The 17,794-nt window shown below is 42.0% G+C and overlaps 1 protein-coding gene and 1 long non-coding RNA gene across 3 annotated transcripts in view; both read right to left on the bottom strand.

Annotated features, from left to right (window-relative positions):
• The window catches only part of LOC139564394 (mucin-3A-like), a 74,363-nt gene extending 59,215 nt beyond the window's left edge, over positions 1-15,148 (bottom strand). Inside the window, exons 1-8 of one of the 2 annotated variants that reach the window (XM_071383895.1) lie at positions 13,822-15,148; positions 13,633-13,683; positions 11,842-11,913; positions 11,579-11,626; positions 11,332-11,376; positions 11,183-11,236; positions 10,731-10,784; positions 10,448-10,495 (exon numbers count right to left, since the gene is read on the bottom strand). In XM_071383895.1, coding sequence (XP_071239996.1) covers positions 10,448-10,495; positions 10,731-10,784; positions 11,183-11,236; positions 11,332-11,376; positions 11,579-11,626; positions 11,842-11,913; positions 13,633-13,683; positions 13,822-14,257 — 808 coding nt within the window. In that variant the 5' untranslated portion in view covers positions 14,258-15,148. Of the gene's footprint in view, positions 1-10,447; positions 10,496-10,730; positions 10,788-11,182; positions 11,237-11,331; positions 11,377-11,578; positions 11,627-11,841; positions 11,914-13,632; positions 13,684-13,821 lie in introns of both variants that reach the window. The other variant, XM_071383888.1, reaches the window with a different exon arrangement.
• On the bottom strand, positions 7,904-9,866 carry LOC139564419 (uncharacterized). Its single transcript, XR_011672738.1, has 4 exons — positions 9,833-9,866; positions 9,618-9,722; positions 9,234-9,274; positions 7,904-9,068 (listed from the first exon to the last, which is right to left on the bottom strand). It is a non-coding gene; the product is annotated as an uncharacterized lncRNA (long non-coding RNA).
• Positions 15,149-17,794: the final 2,646 nt, after the last annotated feature.

Raw genomic sequence — 17,794 nt, forward strand, 5'->3', positions numbered from 1 at the left:
AACTGGAAGCACTGGGCTGGAGACACGCACCATAGGGAGAGCGTGTGGAGGAGGAACAGGGCTCTGGAAACGCACTGGAAGCCTGGTGCGTGGTGTAGGCACTGGTGAACGTAAACCACCTGCCTCTAATTGAGAACCATATCAGGTCACCCATTAACCAACATAGAAACACATAACATAGACTGCCCACCCAAACTCACGCCCTGACCGACAAACACATACAAAAATAACAGAAAACAGGTCAGGAACGTGACAATGATGTCACTTTTAATTTAATTATAAATTCATTGTCAATGTTTAAGTACTCAAAGATATTGTACCACTTGATATACATAAAAAAAATAAAACAATTAAGTCACTGTTGTCTCTTCGATGATAACAGTGCATTTACAATTACGTATGTAGTTTAGGTTAACAAGATAACTTTGATTGATTGATGGTAATATTATTTAGTAAAAATAGTTAGCCAAAAAAAAAAGGAAAATAATTCCAGGTTTAATCACTCACAAGGACCTTGGGCTTCGATGTATTGGAAGGTGTCTGGAAATAACAAAATAGGTCTTGATCAGGAAAATGTTCCATTCCAAAATAACACTTTGCGCAAGTTGGTAAAGTGTCATATACTACAATGGATCCATGGACATGTTATCAAGCAGTAGTCATTCTGATCTGAACAAAATATAATGACAGAGAAAAATACATCAATAAGATGATCAATGGAATAAGACACAATTATTACAGCCATGAGATTCAGAAATATATAAAGAGTTCCTGAAGTAAAATATTAAAAGAGGAGAGAGAATCCTGTAGCACTAACAGATGATGGAATTTGGAACGGAGGAATAACTCACCGAAAAGGAGGATGACCAAAAACAGATGACCAGCCATATCAGGGATGAATAACGCCATTTGTCAGACATCTACAGACTGTTAGTCTGACTTCACAGAAGATGGTGACTGTGTCAGAGAGGGTTGTTTGAATAGAGAAGTAGATGTGGAACTTGTTCACAGGAAAACCACAGAGAGCAGAAACCAGTCTCATACAGAAAATGTGGGCTAATGATGATATTTTTGTCGTCTGTAGCTATTTGTCTTTAACAGCTGATATTTTGCAACATTAGATGTCTTCTACTGATTCTTGAAGAACATAACTTATAAATGCCTCATGACGCGCTTAGTGAAACTGTCGTTCCCCGTCAGAACCAAAAATATAAGCTTGTTTTACTCCAATGTTTGTAAACAAAGTAAATGTCAACAAAAGCTATATAGCCTCAAAACATGGTTAAAACTATAATGTTTATATTGTAGATAATGCAAAGGATTAATTAAAATAAAATAAAACTTTTTTTGTCACATGCGCCGAATACAACAAGTGTAGACCTTACCGTGAAATGCTTACTTACAAGCCCTTAACCAACAGTGCAGTTCAAGAAGAGTTAAGAAAATATTTACCTAATAAACTTAAGTAAAAAACAATAAAAGTAACACAATAAAATAACAATAACGAGGCTATATACAGTGGGTACTGGTACAGGTTAGTTGGTACAAGTACAGTGGGTACCCGCAGTGTGCGGGGATACAGGTTAGCTGAGGTAATTTGTACATGTACTGTAGGTAGGGGGGAATTGACTATGTATAGATAATATAAACAGCAAGTAGCAGCAGTGTACAAAACAAATGGGGGTGGTGGGGGGGGTCAATGTAAATAGTCCGGTGGCCATTTGATTAATTGTTCAACAGTCTTATGGCTTGGGGGTAGAAGCTGTTATGGAGCCTTTTGGTCCTAGACTTGGCTCTCCGGCACCGCTTGCCGTGTGGTAGCAGAGAAAACAGGCTATGACTTGGGTGAATGGAGTCTCTGACAATTTTATGGGCTTTCCTCTGCCACCGCCTATTATATAGGTCCTGGATGGCAGGAAGCTCGACCCCAGTGATCTGCTGGGCCGTACGCACTACCCTCTGTAGCGGCTTAAGGTCAGATGCCGAGCGGTTGCCATACCAGGCGGTGATGCAACCGGTCAGGATGCTCTTGATGTTGCAGCTGTAAAAAAAATTGAGGATCTGGGGACCCATGCCAAATCTTTTCAGTCTCCCGAGTCAGCCTTCATGACTGTCTTGGTGTGTTTGGACCATGATAGTTCGTTGGTGATGTGGACACCAAGAAACTTGAAACTCTCGACCTGCTCCATTACAGCCTTGTCGATGTTAATGGGGGCCTGTTCGGCCCACCTTTTCCTGTAGTCCACAATCAGCTCCTTTGTCTTGTTCATATTGAGGGAGAGGTCGTTGTTCTGGCACCACACTGCCAGTTCTCTGACCTCCTCCCTTTAGGTTGTCTCATAGTTGTCGTGATTGGGCCCAACACTGTTGTCTCGTTAGCAAATGTGTTTTGCCACACAGTTGTTGGTGCACAGGGAGTACAGGAGGGGACTAAGTACACACCCCTTGAGGGGCCCCCGTGTTGAGGATCAGTGTGGCAGACGTGTTGTTGCCTACCCTGACCACCTGGGGTTGGCCCGTCAGGAAGTCCAAGATCCAGTTGCAGAAGGAGGTGTTCAGTCCCAGAGTCCTTAGCTTAGTGATGAGCTTCTTGGGCACTATGGTGTTGAACGCTGAGCTGTAGTCAATGAACAGCATTCTCACATAGGTTTTCTTTTTGTCCAGGTGGGAAAGGGCAGTGTGGAGTGCGATTGAGATTGTGTTATCTGTGAATCTGTTGGGACGGTATGCGAATTGGAGTGGGTCTAGGGTATCCAGGAGGATGCTGTTGATGTGAGCCATGACCAGCCTTTCAAAGCACTTCATGGCTACCGACGTGAGTGCTACGGGGCGGTAATCATTTAGGCAGGTTACCGTCGCTTCATTGGGCACAGGGACTGTGGTGGTTTGCTTGAAACATGTCAGTGAAGACAATTGGCAGTTGGTTTTGAGTACATGTCCTGGTAATAAAATCAAATCAAATGAAAGTTTATTTGTCACGTGCGCAGAATACAAAAGGTGTAGACCTTATAGTGAAATGCTTTCTTAAAGGCTCTTGTAACGGCTGTCGTCTTCCTCCTCGTCTGAGGAAGAGAACTTTGAAGGATCGGAGGACCAATGCGCAGCGTGGTACGTATCCATATTTATTAGAATACTTTTTCAAGAATGAACAAAACAATAAACAGACGAAAACCAACGAAGCTACAGTCCCGAACTAGTGAACACAGACAAAACAGGAACACCCGAACAGGAACAATCACCCACATGTTCCAGTCTGTGATAGCAAAACAGTCCTGTAGTTTAGCATCTGCTTCATCTGACCATTTTTTTATAGACCGAGTCACTGGTGTTTCCTGCTTTAATTTTTGCTTGTAAGCAGGAATCAGGAGGATAGAGTTGTGGTCGGATTTACCAAATGGAGGGCGAGGGAGAGCTCTGTACGCATCTCTGTATGTGGAGTACAGGTGATCTAGAATTTCTTTCCCTCTGGTTGCACATTTAACATGTTACATTTACATTTACATTTAAGTCATTTAGCAGACGCTCTTATCCAGAGCGACTTACAAATTGGTGCATTCACCTTATGACATCCAGTGGAACAGCCACTTTACAATAGTGCATCTAAATCTTTTAAGGGGGGGGGGGGGGGTGAGAAGAATTACTTTATCCTATCCTAGGTATTCCTTAAAGAGGTGGGGTTTCAGGTGTCTCCGGAAGGTGGTGATTGACTCCGCTGTCCTGGCGTCGTGAGGGAGTTTGTTCCACCATTGGGGGGCCAGAGCAGCGAACAGTTTTGACTGGGCTGAGCGGGAACTGTACTTCCTCAGTGGTAGGGAGGCGAGCAGGCCAGAGGTGGATGAACGCAGTGCCCTTGTTTGGGTGTAGGGCCTGATCAGAGCCTGGAGGTACTGAGGTGCCGTTCCCCTCACAGCTCCGTAGGCAAGCACCATGGTCTTGTAGCGGATGCGAGCTTCAACTGGAAGCCAGTGGAGAGAGCGGAGGAGCGGGGTGACGTGAGAGAACTTGGGAAGGTTGAACACCAGACGGGCTGCGGCGTTCTGGATGAGTTGTAGGGGTTTAATGGCACAGGCAGGGAGCCCAGCCAACAGCGAGTTGCAGTAATCCAGACGGGAGATGACAAGTGTTGACAGAGATTTGGTAGAAATGATTTAAGTTTCCCTGCATTAAAGTCTCCGGCCACTAGGAGCGCCGCCTCTGGGTGAGTGGTTTCCTGTTTGCTTATTTCCTTATACAACTGGCTGAGTGCGGTCTTAGTGCCGGCATCTGTCTGTGGTGGTAAATAAACAGCCACGAAAAGTATAGCTGAGAACTTTCTAGGCAAGTAGTGTGGCCTGCAATTTATCATAATATAGTCTACTTCAGGCGAGCAAAATCTAGAGACTTCCTTAGATTTCCTGCACCTGCTGTTGTTTACAAATATGCACAGACCGCCCTGGTCTTGGTCTTACCGGAGTGTGCTGCTCTATCCTGCCGGTGCAATGTGTATCCCGCTAGCTGAATATCCATGTAGTCATTCAGCCACGATTCCGTGAAACATAGGATATTACAGTTTTTGATGTCCGGTTGGTAGGATATACGTGATCGTACCTCGTCTAGTTTATTGTCCAATGATTGCACGTTGGCGAGTAATATTGACAGTAATGGCAGCTTTCCTAGTTGCCTTCTTCGGGTCCGGATGAGGCATTCGGCTCTTCTTCCTCTGCGTCGCTTCCTTTTGCGAATAATTGGGATGTCTGCCCTGTGGGGTGTTTGGAGAATATCGTGTGAGTCCTGCTTGCTGCTGTTGTTGTTGTTATTGTTGAAAAAATCTTTGTCTAATCCGAGGTGAGTGATCGCTGTCCTGATATCTAGAAGCTCTTTTCTGCAGTAAGATACGGTTGCAGAAACATTATGTACAAAATAATTTACAAATATCGTGAAAAAACATCATAATAGAACAATTGGTTAGGAGACCGTAAAACAGCGGCCATCTCCTCCGGCGCCATTTTCCGTCTTGCCCCGCGGCTTTGTGAATGTTGACCTGCTCACATCGACCACCGAGACCGTCATCACACAGTCATCCAGAACAGCTGGTGATCTCGTGCATGCTTCAGTGTTGCTTCCCTTGAAGCGAGCATAAAAGGCCCTTCCACATCCGACGAGCGTCAAAGCCGGGATATAGTAGCATTCAATCTTAATCCTGTAATGATGCTTTGCTTGTTTGATGGTTCGTCTGAGGGCATAACGGTATTTCTTTTAAGCGTCCGGATTAGTGTCCCGCTCCTTGAAAGCGGCAGCTCTAGCATTAAGCTCGATGCTGAATTTGCCTGTAATCCATGGCTTCTGGTTGGGATATGTACATATGGTCACGTTGGGGACGATGTCGTTGATGCACTTATGATGAAGCCGATGACTGAGGTGGTATACTCCTCAATGCCATTGGATGAATCCCGGATCATTTTTAAAGTCTGTGCTAGCAAAACAGTCCTGTAGCATAGCATCTGCGTCATCTGACCACTTCTGTATTGAGCGAGTCACTGGCACTTCCTGCTTTAGTTTTTGCTTGGAAGCAGGAATCAGAAGGATATAATTATGGTAAAATTTGCCAAATGGAGGGTGGGGGAGCATCTCTGTGTGTGGAGTAAAGGTGGTCTAGATTTTTTCCCCCTCTGGTTGCACTTGTGACATGCTGGTGAAAATGTGGTAAAACGAATTTAAGATGGCCTACATTAAAGTCCTTGACCACTAGGTGTGTCGCTTCTGGATGAGCCTTTTCTTGGTTGCTTATGGCCTTATAGAGTTGGTTGAATGCGGTCTTAATGCCAGCATCGGTATGTGGTGGTAAATAGACGGCTGTGAATAATATTGACACAAACCAGGCAAACCAGGCGACAAAATATTAAAGTGCCTTTGAAAGGGTTATGTTAGTCGGTTTGTGTCAAGAACTGCAGCGCTGTTGGATTTTCACGCTCAACAGTTTCCAGTGTGTATCAAGAATGGTCAACCACCCAGAGGACATCCAGCCAACTTGACAAAACTGTGGGAAGCATTGGAATCAACATGGGGGGTGGACATGCAACTCAATATTCTAGAAATGTATTGCCATTGCTCATACTAGATGTGAGATAAATTTAAATAAGACGTCTGATCTGACGTAATTTCGTAACAAACTTGTGTGAATACAAACTGGGCACAGACGTCAGTTGAACGTCTAGTTTGATTTACATTTGGTTGAGTCGTCAACAAATGTGAATTCTATGTGAAATCAACAACAACAAAAATCCACTACACACTCATAGAACATAAATGGTCAACAAATTGACAGGGGTTTCATGAGTTTCATTTCTGGAGTGGATTATCCCTTTAAGAATGATAAAGAATAATAAAAAATACTTTGATCTCACCTTTTGTAATGAGTTTCATATTTCGCTGCAGTTTTTCAGAGAAACAGATGGTCACTAACTACATAATTAGTACGGCGTCTGTGACTGAGAGAATGGTTTAAATAGAGAGGAAGATGAGGAGGCTGCTCACATTAAAACCAAATAGAAAGTCCATAAACTGGTGTGATGGGTGGTTGGGGAGAGGTCAATGTCTCCTTCTCTTAACATAAGCCAAAACCATTTGCTTATCTGTCAGAGGAAATTACTTTTATTCAGGCTTTTTTTTAACCTTTTTGACTTTGACAACTACACTGCACAATAAAATGCAGGTTTCATGTACAACTGCAGTATATATTGCCAACATCCAAAAGTAACAAATGACAAACATTCTTGCTGTGGCTCCATATGACTCTGCACAGTGTGTATTAGAGGCAATATTTTTCCGATCTACTGTAGTTATTAGCTTAATAAGATAATAGAGATGCAGATACGTTATCAGTGAAACTACAACACTGAATATTTCCATGGAAATACAACATGACAAGTGGGGTTTCATCGCTCATGAGATGCTTGTTGTAATAGTCAGAAACATGAATTTGTTTCTCATATTGGTATTTTTGGAGGATGAATATAGTTTGGGTTTTCATATCTTGCTAAAATAGTCTGGTAAAGACGTTGAATTGTTTCAGTTCAATGTATCTGAGGTTTGGTTCAACAGTATTTCCATCAATCCATTCTGAACACAACGAGTCTCTTAAATGTGATACGCTGAAGTTTCAGAAGTATAGGATGTGGTAAGAGCCTTTCCACCCTGTTGTGGGGTGTGTGTGTGTGTGTGTGCGTGTGTGTGCGCGTGTGTGTGTGTGTGTGTGTGTGTGTGTGTGTGTGTGTGTGTGTGTGTGTGTGTGTGTGTGTGTGTGTGTGTGTGTGTGTGTGTGTGTGTGTGTGTGTGTGTGTGTGTGTGTGTGTGTGTGTGTGTGTGTGTGTGTGTGCGTGTGTGCGTGCGTGCGTGCGTGTGCGTGCGTGCGTGCGTGTGTGTGTGTGTGCACTCATGCATCTGTTTTTAGGTGTGGATACGTGACAACATACATGTACTGGTTGGTATGTGATCTGTAGACTGTCTCTGACTGCTGCAGGAGAATGTAGGCCTCTCTGTCCCATCACAGTAGAACTGACCACAATACAGAGAATCTGGATGCAAGAGCAAAATTATCAATGACTACCTTGACTACCTGTTGTCCATAACACCAATGGTTGGTTCCCCAGACCCAGATTAAGCCTACCACTGGAGTAAAAATATGTCAATTGTCCATTGAACATGCTTTTTAGTCCAGGACTAAGCATAAACTGTCTCTGGGAAACCGACAAAAAGATGGAGACGTAGTTATATTGACTGAAAAAAACATTTAGAGAGAATAGCACCTTGATCTTCACCAATGGCCTGAAAACGATGACATAGATAACTGTACATATTTTTTGCATTATCTAGAAAAATCAAGATCAAAATCAAATCATGTAAAATACTAACAAAGATGAGGGAATGGTTGAAGTCAATTTATTCTGCATGCTTTTTTGTTTTACAGAGGAGAACATTTCAAACAGAGCAAAAAAGCATATGATTTAGTATTTACTGTACCTCAAGAGTCTTATCAGGAAGGTAAAACGAGGCTAATCTCCCATGTTAACTGGAGAAAAAATTGTAATGAAAGTCATGGTCTTACACCAATGTCATCTTAACTGCTCCACAGTCATTGGACTAAAGTGCTAGAACGTGTCTACAACACTGCACATTGGAGGGGAGACTCTGAAGTCCTGATGTTAAACTGGGAACTTGGAAAATAATAGGTAAACGTGGGGAAATGGGTAGATTTAATAGTATTTAGCAAATCTATCTTTTTAAGTTTTGATTATCTGATGTTGCCAACAATGTAAACATTTTTAAAATCGAAATATGATATTATTTTTCTATTTATTTTGATTTCAAATACATTTTATTTAAATAATTATATCCAACAGTTATGGAAGGAGGTATAACACAGATGACAGAATATATATAAATACAGTATATATTTAGCATTTACTGAGGGGGGAATGAGAAAAATGTTTAAAGGGGAGTATGCCCCAAACCCCTCTTAAACCCCTGAATAAAAATACTAACACAGTAACCATTATTATGGATAGGATTGTAACAGAAACCAGGTGTCCATGTGTGATACAGTAGATAAGGGCAGTTTCTAGCATTTTGGGGGGCCTAAGCGAGATTTGCCCACCTAAAGATTTTAGTGGCCCACACTCATGGCGGGGGAGAGAAAATGTGCAGCTTTAATGTTATTGTACTGCAATTCTACTCATTCTATCATGGGGAGGAGAGAATTTGTTCGTTTTAAAGCTAATTTCCTGCAGTTCTACACATTTTGCCGCTTAGACATAAATACAGTAGATTACTACTAACACAGTAACAGATACCTTGGACAGGCATGTAACATAAGCCAGGGGTCTACATGTAAAATATGTATTACCTTCTATGAGACGTATTTACAGTAACTTGATGAGTGATAATAAAGGACATCATATGAGAAAGAGGGTATTTGTATGAGACATGTGAGACATAGCTACAGAGAGCCAGAGGTGTAGTTTCAGTGTGTCTGCAGAAGACTGTACAACCCATCCGGCTGGGCTGAGGTTGCTGGTCTGTCAGGAATTGAGCTGTATACATGGTACGTGTCAGAATAGAGAAAAGAAACAAACAGTTTAATTTCAGTCCTTTAATTCTACAGTACTGTACATGTAATGTATTCTTAAAGGATGTAACATCAATCTGAAACTGAGTCCATCACAATCATCAAACACAGTGGGTGATTCTGAACTTACATTGTCGTTTTCAGATGACTTTCCATTCTCTTCAACAGGGCCTGTACAACACAGAGGGAGCTTGAATTAGAGTTTCTGTGTATTTGTGATTGGGTGCGAATGTGCGTGTGCACACACGTAAGTGTAAGTTTGGATGTGTGTGCGTGCGTGTCTGTGTTACTTTGTTGTGCTTAATGTCACTTCACACTTCTCTTCCTGCCTCAAACCACCCTGTAGACTTACAGCTCTGTTCTCACGCTTTCCAGATGCTCTGACTAACACCTTATTTATGTTTTAAGTTAGTATGTTTGACATTGAGTGACAAAGTGTTATTGTGCTGAGGGTCACAAATTCCCGCCCCAGGTCGGAAAGACAGGTACAGAAGACATTCTGTTACAAACTCACATGAGGGCAATAATGTGGACGGTACATAGGTGATGAGAGAATAGATCCCAGCATCCCTTGAATCCAACATGCCTGCACTGCTCACAGCTCCCATCAACAAATCCCCTACAACAGAAACAAAATGAAAATGAAATTAGAATATGTGTTTGTACATGCATGTGTGTAGTTGTGTTAGTAGTGTGTGCAGTGCTTGATGTATTTTGTTTGGAACATACATTGTCTGTGATCATCCTGTCTGGCTGTAGGTCTGTACAACATAAAAGTATAAGAAGGTTGTGGTAAGAACATCTCATCATGGACAATACAGAACTAAAGGTTGATACAATCTGCATCATATTCACAAGGGGAATTCTTACCTCTGAGAATTGGTTTTCTCTGAAAAACAATTCAGACAATATTATTTTATTGAATATAGCCTACCTTATACAACATGAACAAAATTAGTTGAAAGATTAACCAATGTCAAAGGCAATTACATTAATATGACAAAGGAAAATGTTTGCAAATTATTTGTTATGCAGAATCAGAAGTACTCACTGGTCCTCCTGCAGAGACTGACAGCTGTCAATCCCATCAAGAACACACCCACTCCAGAAGCCAGACCCACTGCTGCCTGCCATAATTGCACCACTGTTTGGTGACATGATGTCATCAGGAGAGGTCATTAGCTCTTAATCCCAACGTAAATACTTAAATGGTAAACCATAGTATTATTTGTCATTTCTCTTTTCAAATCAGGGGAAGGGTGTGAGTAAGAAAACCTGGGTAAGATGAAGCTATTCTATTTGTTTAGGTTTTATCTGCTAACTACAGAAAGACGACCAACACACCTGATGTAGGATTCACTGCTGTGCTGGGGGTCAAAGGAGAGGTCAAACCTGGTGAGATGAGAGAACTCATATTACACAAAAACAAATGTATTAATCAAATTTGTTTCATATCTACTATGGTCATTTTAAGAAGGAAGTTAGAAGCAGCCAATGCATTACCTACAGACTGAAAGGACAAGCAGATATTAATAGGTATATTTTTCTTGTAAACCACTTGGAGCTTTACTGAATTAATGTGAACAAAAATATTCTAGTTACTAAGCTAAACTTAGGGCCTACTTACTTGTAGTTGGTCTCACTGTGATGCCAGTAATCAAAGTAGAAGTAACAGTCGAATCTGCTGGGAAGAAATAAAGGGTGATTTTTTATCTGATTACACAAGAATAAAGCAATTCATGATTTATGTCAGATAACAACAGAACTCAGTCAGTAGAGAGAGTACATGTTCAGATTTTCATTATATGGCATATTATTGTTCAAATCTAGACCCTTGACTGAATGTACAATTGGAAAAAGTATTTGAATCCCCACTCCAGAAGCCACACCCACTGGTGCCTGACAAAATTGCACAGCTGTTTGGTGACATTGGGAAGGTCATTAGCTTGTATCCCCAGGGTCAATACTACATCTCAACATTTGATCTCAGAAAATATGTCATTAAATTGTGAGGTTGCATGTCTCAGTTGTCTCAGTTGTGTAAAAAAGACAGGTAGGCAGCTAGAGAAGGACACGTACCTGGAACACTTTCTGGACTGTTTGAATTCACAACAATGTCTGTGGAGCTTTGACCTCATGTGCACATGGAAGAGAGAAACCCTTTATTAACAGATAACACACAACACAACTTATTACACACTAAACTAAAGTCTAGTGGACATACTTACCTTTACTTGGAGTGTCAGTGGTCTGAGAAGAATTAACAGTTGAACCTGGTGCAAGGAAAGTCATTCTAATTACACAAAAACGTTTTATCTAAATATATCTAAATGGGTTGATTTAATGAATCAAGTATCAACCTTTTTTTTAAATCAGAAATTTCAAAGGAAAAAAACGTACAAAAATCTGAGGAATATAAAGCAATTCTATTTGTTTAGGTTCTATCTACTAACTAGGTAAATATGACTAACACACCTGATGAAGGATTCACCGCTGTACTGGGGGTCAAAGGAGAGGTCAAACCTGGTGAGAAGAGAACTCATTACACAAGAAAGTAATTAACTAAGCAGAGAAGTAAAAAGAGAAGTATACTACACATTACCTACAATTCAGATGGACTAAAAGTACACAAATCTGGACTGAAATTACAAGCAGCTATGAATAGGTATTTTAGTAAACCGCTCAGAGCTTTAGTGAATTAATGTGAACAGAAAATGTTTAAATGCAAACTAAGTTACATTTAGTGGAGCTATTGGTAGTTGGTCTCACTGGGGTGTTGGGGGTCAAAGTAGAACTAACAGTCGAACCTGCTGGGAAGCAATACAAGACAAGTTAATTGTGTATCTGATTACACAATTATTAAGGTATTCGTCACTTAGTTAGAAAACAACAGAACTCAGTCAACAGAAAAATGACATGTTCACAATAGCATCAAGTGGCACATTATTGTTGACACCCAGACCTTTGACTGAATGTACAATGGGAAACAGTATTTGCAAAGACGGTCCCTTAGAGGACCAATACACCTGTTGTAGGACTCACTGTGATGATGAGGGGCAAAGTAGAACCAGGGCCTTTCTTACTGCTGTAACGAGCTCTGCTATAAAATAACAGGAGCACTAGGGCTGTTGCGGTGACCGTGTTACCGCTACACTGGCTTTATTTGTCACATGCGCCGAATACAAGAGGTGTAGACCTTACCGTGAAATGCTTACTTACGAGAGGTCAGTTTATTTTATTTTATTACAATCGGCCATTTTTGATAATGTTTTTTTCCACAAATGGAACATTCGCAATTATATTCTACTACCATGTGCGCATTGCTGCGCTTATAATGTGAAGAAAAAGCCTAATAGTTTATCAACATGTCAAGCTAAACGTTCTGATCTGTTGTGTCAGACACATTGCATAACATAGTTTTTTTGATGCTAGTGGTTGTATTAACTTGGGATCTATCTCATCCCACAACTGTCCCAGACTATGTTTGGTATATCTATTTCTCGCACAGAATAGAATAGGTCGATTTTTGTACTATGGGAGATAGTAGATTGACATAGGCTAGTGATTTTGCTGTTCGTTAGGCCAACCTATCTTGTTGGCTGACTAAAAGTAAATGTGGACAGTTCTTCCAATATCATCAAATGGCACCTCGCATTTGGATAAGGGCGCGCAGTTGCGTCTCCGATGTGTCTGTCTTAACTTGTAGCCTGTGAGAAAGACCCTATCATGTGACAAAGAGCCATATGAGTGAGAGAGCTTTGGATTGGCAGCACACTCAGGGAGAAGGGCGCAATGCAGCACTCCGGGCCGCAAAAGGCATGGATTTTTTTAGGGTGCATTACGGCCACATAGGGGATGCCACCGCGAAATTGGAGGCATTATCAAGTGCTTGTCAAATTGGGAATGACAGACTATTGGAGTGTGTACAGCCTGCACAAAAAACAAAGCAGAGCTCATGCCTTTCAGCAAACCTTTTTCAAATCATCATTAGTCTCATCATGCAGCCTGACAATGTATTAAAAATCTAAACATGTAGCCCATCGTTTGTAGAACAACTAAAGTTACATTAATAACTCTAAATTAAGCATTTGTTTAATTGTATTCTTCATACTATAGAATAATACCACGGAATTATAAGAAAATATTGTCTACTGGATAAAGTAGTGTAGCCCACAGAGAACAGGACCTAACAGAAGGACAACTCAGAGTATGCTATTCTTTTCTTCTGAAATATACTACATTTTCTTCATATCATTATTCTTTAAACCTGTCTAAAATAAATAATGGATTTATTGTGAATGTGTAGGCTCTATTACATGGATTTATGAGACTTTTTAAAATGGCTTGTCGGCTATGTGTGGAAGATTGGAGATGCTAAATGTGTTTATGTTAATTAACGGTCAATTACTGTGAGACCAACAGTTATTTGCTTGACAATCACCGGCTGACGAAGTTTTGGGACCACCACAGACATAAGCAGCACCACAAAGTACATTTTAAAAAAGAAACAAAACAAATGTGTAGCCTACCTGCTGGAAAGAGTTTAGATGTTGGATCACCAATGTGAACTCCCACCAGATCTAAAAACATTTTTGGGATTGAAATGTGGTATTTAGTTTGTTGGTCAGAATGATTATAGTCATACTAAGAAGATGCTAAAAGTGAGTCAGATCATGAAGACCTGCAGCCCTGATAGATTTGTTTAGATAATGACTCACGTGCAAAGCTTTTCCCATCACTGCGTGGAGAGAGAGAGTTTGGTCCTGAGCTCACTCTGTAGTCACAGCTCACCTCCTTACTCCTCACTGACTGTGGACGACTGATCAGATCACTATTGTTTGGAAAGAATTGACAGAACCACTGTATGGATGCTGAGAGGGGTTTTCTCTTCTTGATCTTTGCTGTGAAGGATGGCTGACTCTCCTCTCCAACATACAGGTTACAGGTGGTGTCAGGACTGACGGATTCACGAATCAAACAGACGATGTTGAAGTCCTCATCAAAATTGACTGTCATGTCTGGTTTTGGATCTGTTAGGAAAGGACAGAGACTCCTTTTTGCATCACTCTGATTGAATGTAATGTATATGTCACAAGTGACACTGACTCTTACTAAACTAGAGCCTGCCATTCTCTTTATAGTACATATCAGCATGTCTTATTTGATATCATGCCTATTTATGAGTGCAATTTAATCATGTGTGCTGTATGTTTACAATGATTGCATTTCACTTATATCCATACATTCTCAGGTGTGAAATCAAATTGAATTGTATGGACTATGTTGCTTGCTAGTATGGTGTGCTGTGATTCCACAGATTAGCATGGACTAAAGTGACACTGAGACAGCTGTTGCCAATTCCCTATCATCTCCTCCCTCCCAAAACGAATTGCTGAACACGCCCCCAGAACTAGAGTTATAAGGAACTAGACCAGGGACCTCTCGACCGACTCACTGCTCCTCTCTGCTGGTCCCCTGCTGTAGGAAAGACACAAATCACAACGCTCTCTGCAGCACTACTAAAGAAAAGTGTTTCAAACGTGGGAGTGTGACTCCAATTGTTGGTCAGTACATGCTCTATTTGTGTGTTTTCTGTCCCCCACGACTACAGACACGGGGGACACGCCTGACGCAGCTGAGAGGCTACACCCAACTCTACCAAACAGCCAGGCCGGTGCGGAGCGGAGCGAGGGACAGAAGGCGACCTACCATTGAACACCATACCAGCCATCGACTAACGATCCCTGCTCGGGAGGAAGATCTGAACCTTGCTTGGGTAGAGCCGAATGAACATTGGCCACAGATCGGGAATAAACCGCTGTGTTAGTTTGGCTCGTTTCTTCCAGTTAGCCTACAGCCCTAAATCCCAGCCTATTTATACGTTTCTAATAGGTCTATAGTGATACTGTATATTACTGTGTAAAGCTGAGAACCTTTGATTGTACTTTGGCCTGTCTCTGTGGTTGTTTGCCGTGGGATGTTAAAACTCTACTTTTGACACATACATTTAAAATATTATATAGACTTATTGTCTTCACAACAGCTATTTTGGAATGACATTGGATGAGATTGAGATTTAAACAGAATCATTCAATACAATCTGAATAATAACTTCTTACCAAGAATAGTAACTGTGCATAGTGGATAGATGGATAGTGAGTTTCTAGTGAGTTTCTACAGTGTAAAAACATCTCAGTTTGATCTCAGCAGATTAACTTTGACCTGCCCACAAGAGCAGCTCAGTCCCCGTGAGTGAACGCATAGAGCGTGTTTAGGATCTCTCCCCTCTGTGTAGAAGTAACACTGAGACACAGAGACAGATGGAGGAGTCTGACAGCTCAGCTGAACTGAGTCTCTCTCTCTGATGACTGTAGAGCTGACTGTCAGCCTGGGAGGAGGTGGGTCTGTGAGATCAGGAGAATAGTGTCTCTTTGAAAGTTGCATTAAAAAACATTACAGGTAATCCATACATACTAACAACATGGAAAATCATTGAATAAAATGTTCAACTATATCAGTATTTATGTTTGTACAAAGTACAGAAAATCCTATCATTATGTGATATGAATATGTTTAGGAAATACGACATTATAAGATCTCATTCAGAATGAGCATAATTAATATAACAGTGAAGTGTATAATTTTATAAACCACCTACTTACCATGAACAGTGACTGAGACAGGGTCACTTAAAGGAGATGTGTGAGACTTCCCTACAGCATAGTAGCACGTCACTTTGACCACAGATGGAATTGTTGAACCTGCCCTCTTCAGCAGCTCAGTTGCTGTAGTTGTCTGCGTACACAAGGATTCTGGAAGATTCTTCCCCCCCTCTATGTAGAAGTAACAGTGAGACACAGGGAGAGAGGGAGGAGTCTCACAACTCAGCTGAACTGATTCTGTCTCTCTGATGACTGAAGAACTCACTGTCAGCTGAGGAATGTCTGTGAGAATAGGGGAATGTAGCATTTAGCATTTTGTGGTTTTGAGAAATGTACTGACAGTCTAATCCCTCCTTTTTATTTCAGATTGAAGGATCTTGAGTCAATTACTTTATGATGCGACAATATGGGAGATATAATATATTGCTTGATTGCTTCATGTAATAGTTTATTCCAACAAACAGTGTGATAACATATCACAAGAGGAACATGGTAAAATGGCACAACAGTACACTGTGTACAACCATTCAAACAATCTTCTTACCCTGAATTGTGACTGTTGAAGGCTCACTGTATAAGGATCTAAACTGTGAACCTGTAGCACTGTACTGACAGTGTATTTTGACCTCAGCTGGTGATGTGTGACCTGTCCACTTCACCAGTAGTGTTCCTGTGAGTGTCTGTTGACAGGGTGATGGTAGGGTGAATTCCACTTGCCCAGACATTTTGAAGTAACACTCAGAGACAGATGGAGGAGTCTGACAGTTCAGCTGAACTGAGTCTCTCTCTTTGATGACTGCAGGAATCACTGTCAGACTGGGCCGAGGAAGATCTGTGAGATCAGAGGGATGATGGAGTGTGTCTTTAATGTAATTATACATTTATTTTCAATGTTTAACTACTCATGCAGATACTGTATCACTTAATATAATATACATTTGAAAGAGAAAAACAATTAAGTCACGGTTGTCTATTTAAGAGGTTAATGTTGTTTTGTTTCCCCTGTCCAGACGCTGTGCGTGTTTTGTTTCATGTTCTGTCATTTATTAAATGTTCACTCCCTGCACTTGCTTCTCATCTCCCAGCATCTGTCCTCACATTTTCTCTCCCAGTGCTCCCTCATTTTCGAGCTGCAGCCTTCTTCGTTCCCCTCGGATCGCTCGAGGATAGATAACGCTGATGTCCGGGAGTGCACTCGCCTGGTCTACGGTGGTGTGGGAGCAACAGTCCGCCATCTGCCTCAGTCTGGAGGAGTTTGTGGCAGAATTTCGGAAGGTGATTAAATCTCCGTTGTCCGGGAGAGAGGCTACTCGTGAGCTGCTCCAGCTACTGTGGCAGACTATGCAGTGGATTTTCGCACGTTGGCGGCTGATAGCCCCTGGAACCCAGAAGCGCTGTTTGACATGTTCCTGCACGGAGTATCGGGGAAGTAAAGGACGAGCTTGCAGCCCGGGAACTACCGACAGATCTCGACTTGCTCATCGCCTTGACCATTCGGATCGATGGGTGACTACGGGAACGAAGGAAGGAGAGGAGATTTGATTTCACTGGCCCGCCCAAGGATTCCACATCGCCTCCGAGGCGAGTTGTGTCTGGGACTTCTGACTAGCCTCGGGTTCCCCCGAGAGTCTCCGAAGTCTGCAAATTCACCTCTTCCCGAGCCAATGCAACTAGGCAGAGCTAGCCGGCTCTGCCATGCTCAGTGCCTGAAGTCAGCACAGCCTGCTCCAGGAGATTTTCCTGGGGGCTCGGAAGTTGCCGCGGACCTTTCTGCTGTTCCCGCGGAGTACCTGGACCTCCAGGAGGTGTTCAATAATGCCCGGGCCACTTCGCTTCCGCCGCTTCGACCCTATGACTGCGGGATTGACATTCTCCCAGGCACCACTCCACACCGGGGACGACTGTACTCTCTGTCGGGTCCGGAGACCAAGGCTATGGAGACCTACAGTGAGGACTACCTAGCTGCAGGGTTCATCCGTCCTCCTACCTCCCACGCCAGTGCACGGTTCTTCTTTGTGGAGAAGAAGGA

Source organism: Salvelinus alpinus, chromosome 2 (assembly GCF_045679555.1).
Source record: "Salvelinus alpinus chromosome 2, SLU_Salpinus.1, whole genome shotgun sequence".
NCBI lineage: Eukaryota > Metazoa > Chordata > Actinopteri > Salmoniformes > Salmonidae > Salvelinus > Salvelinus alpinus.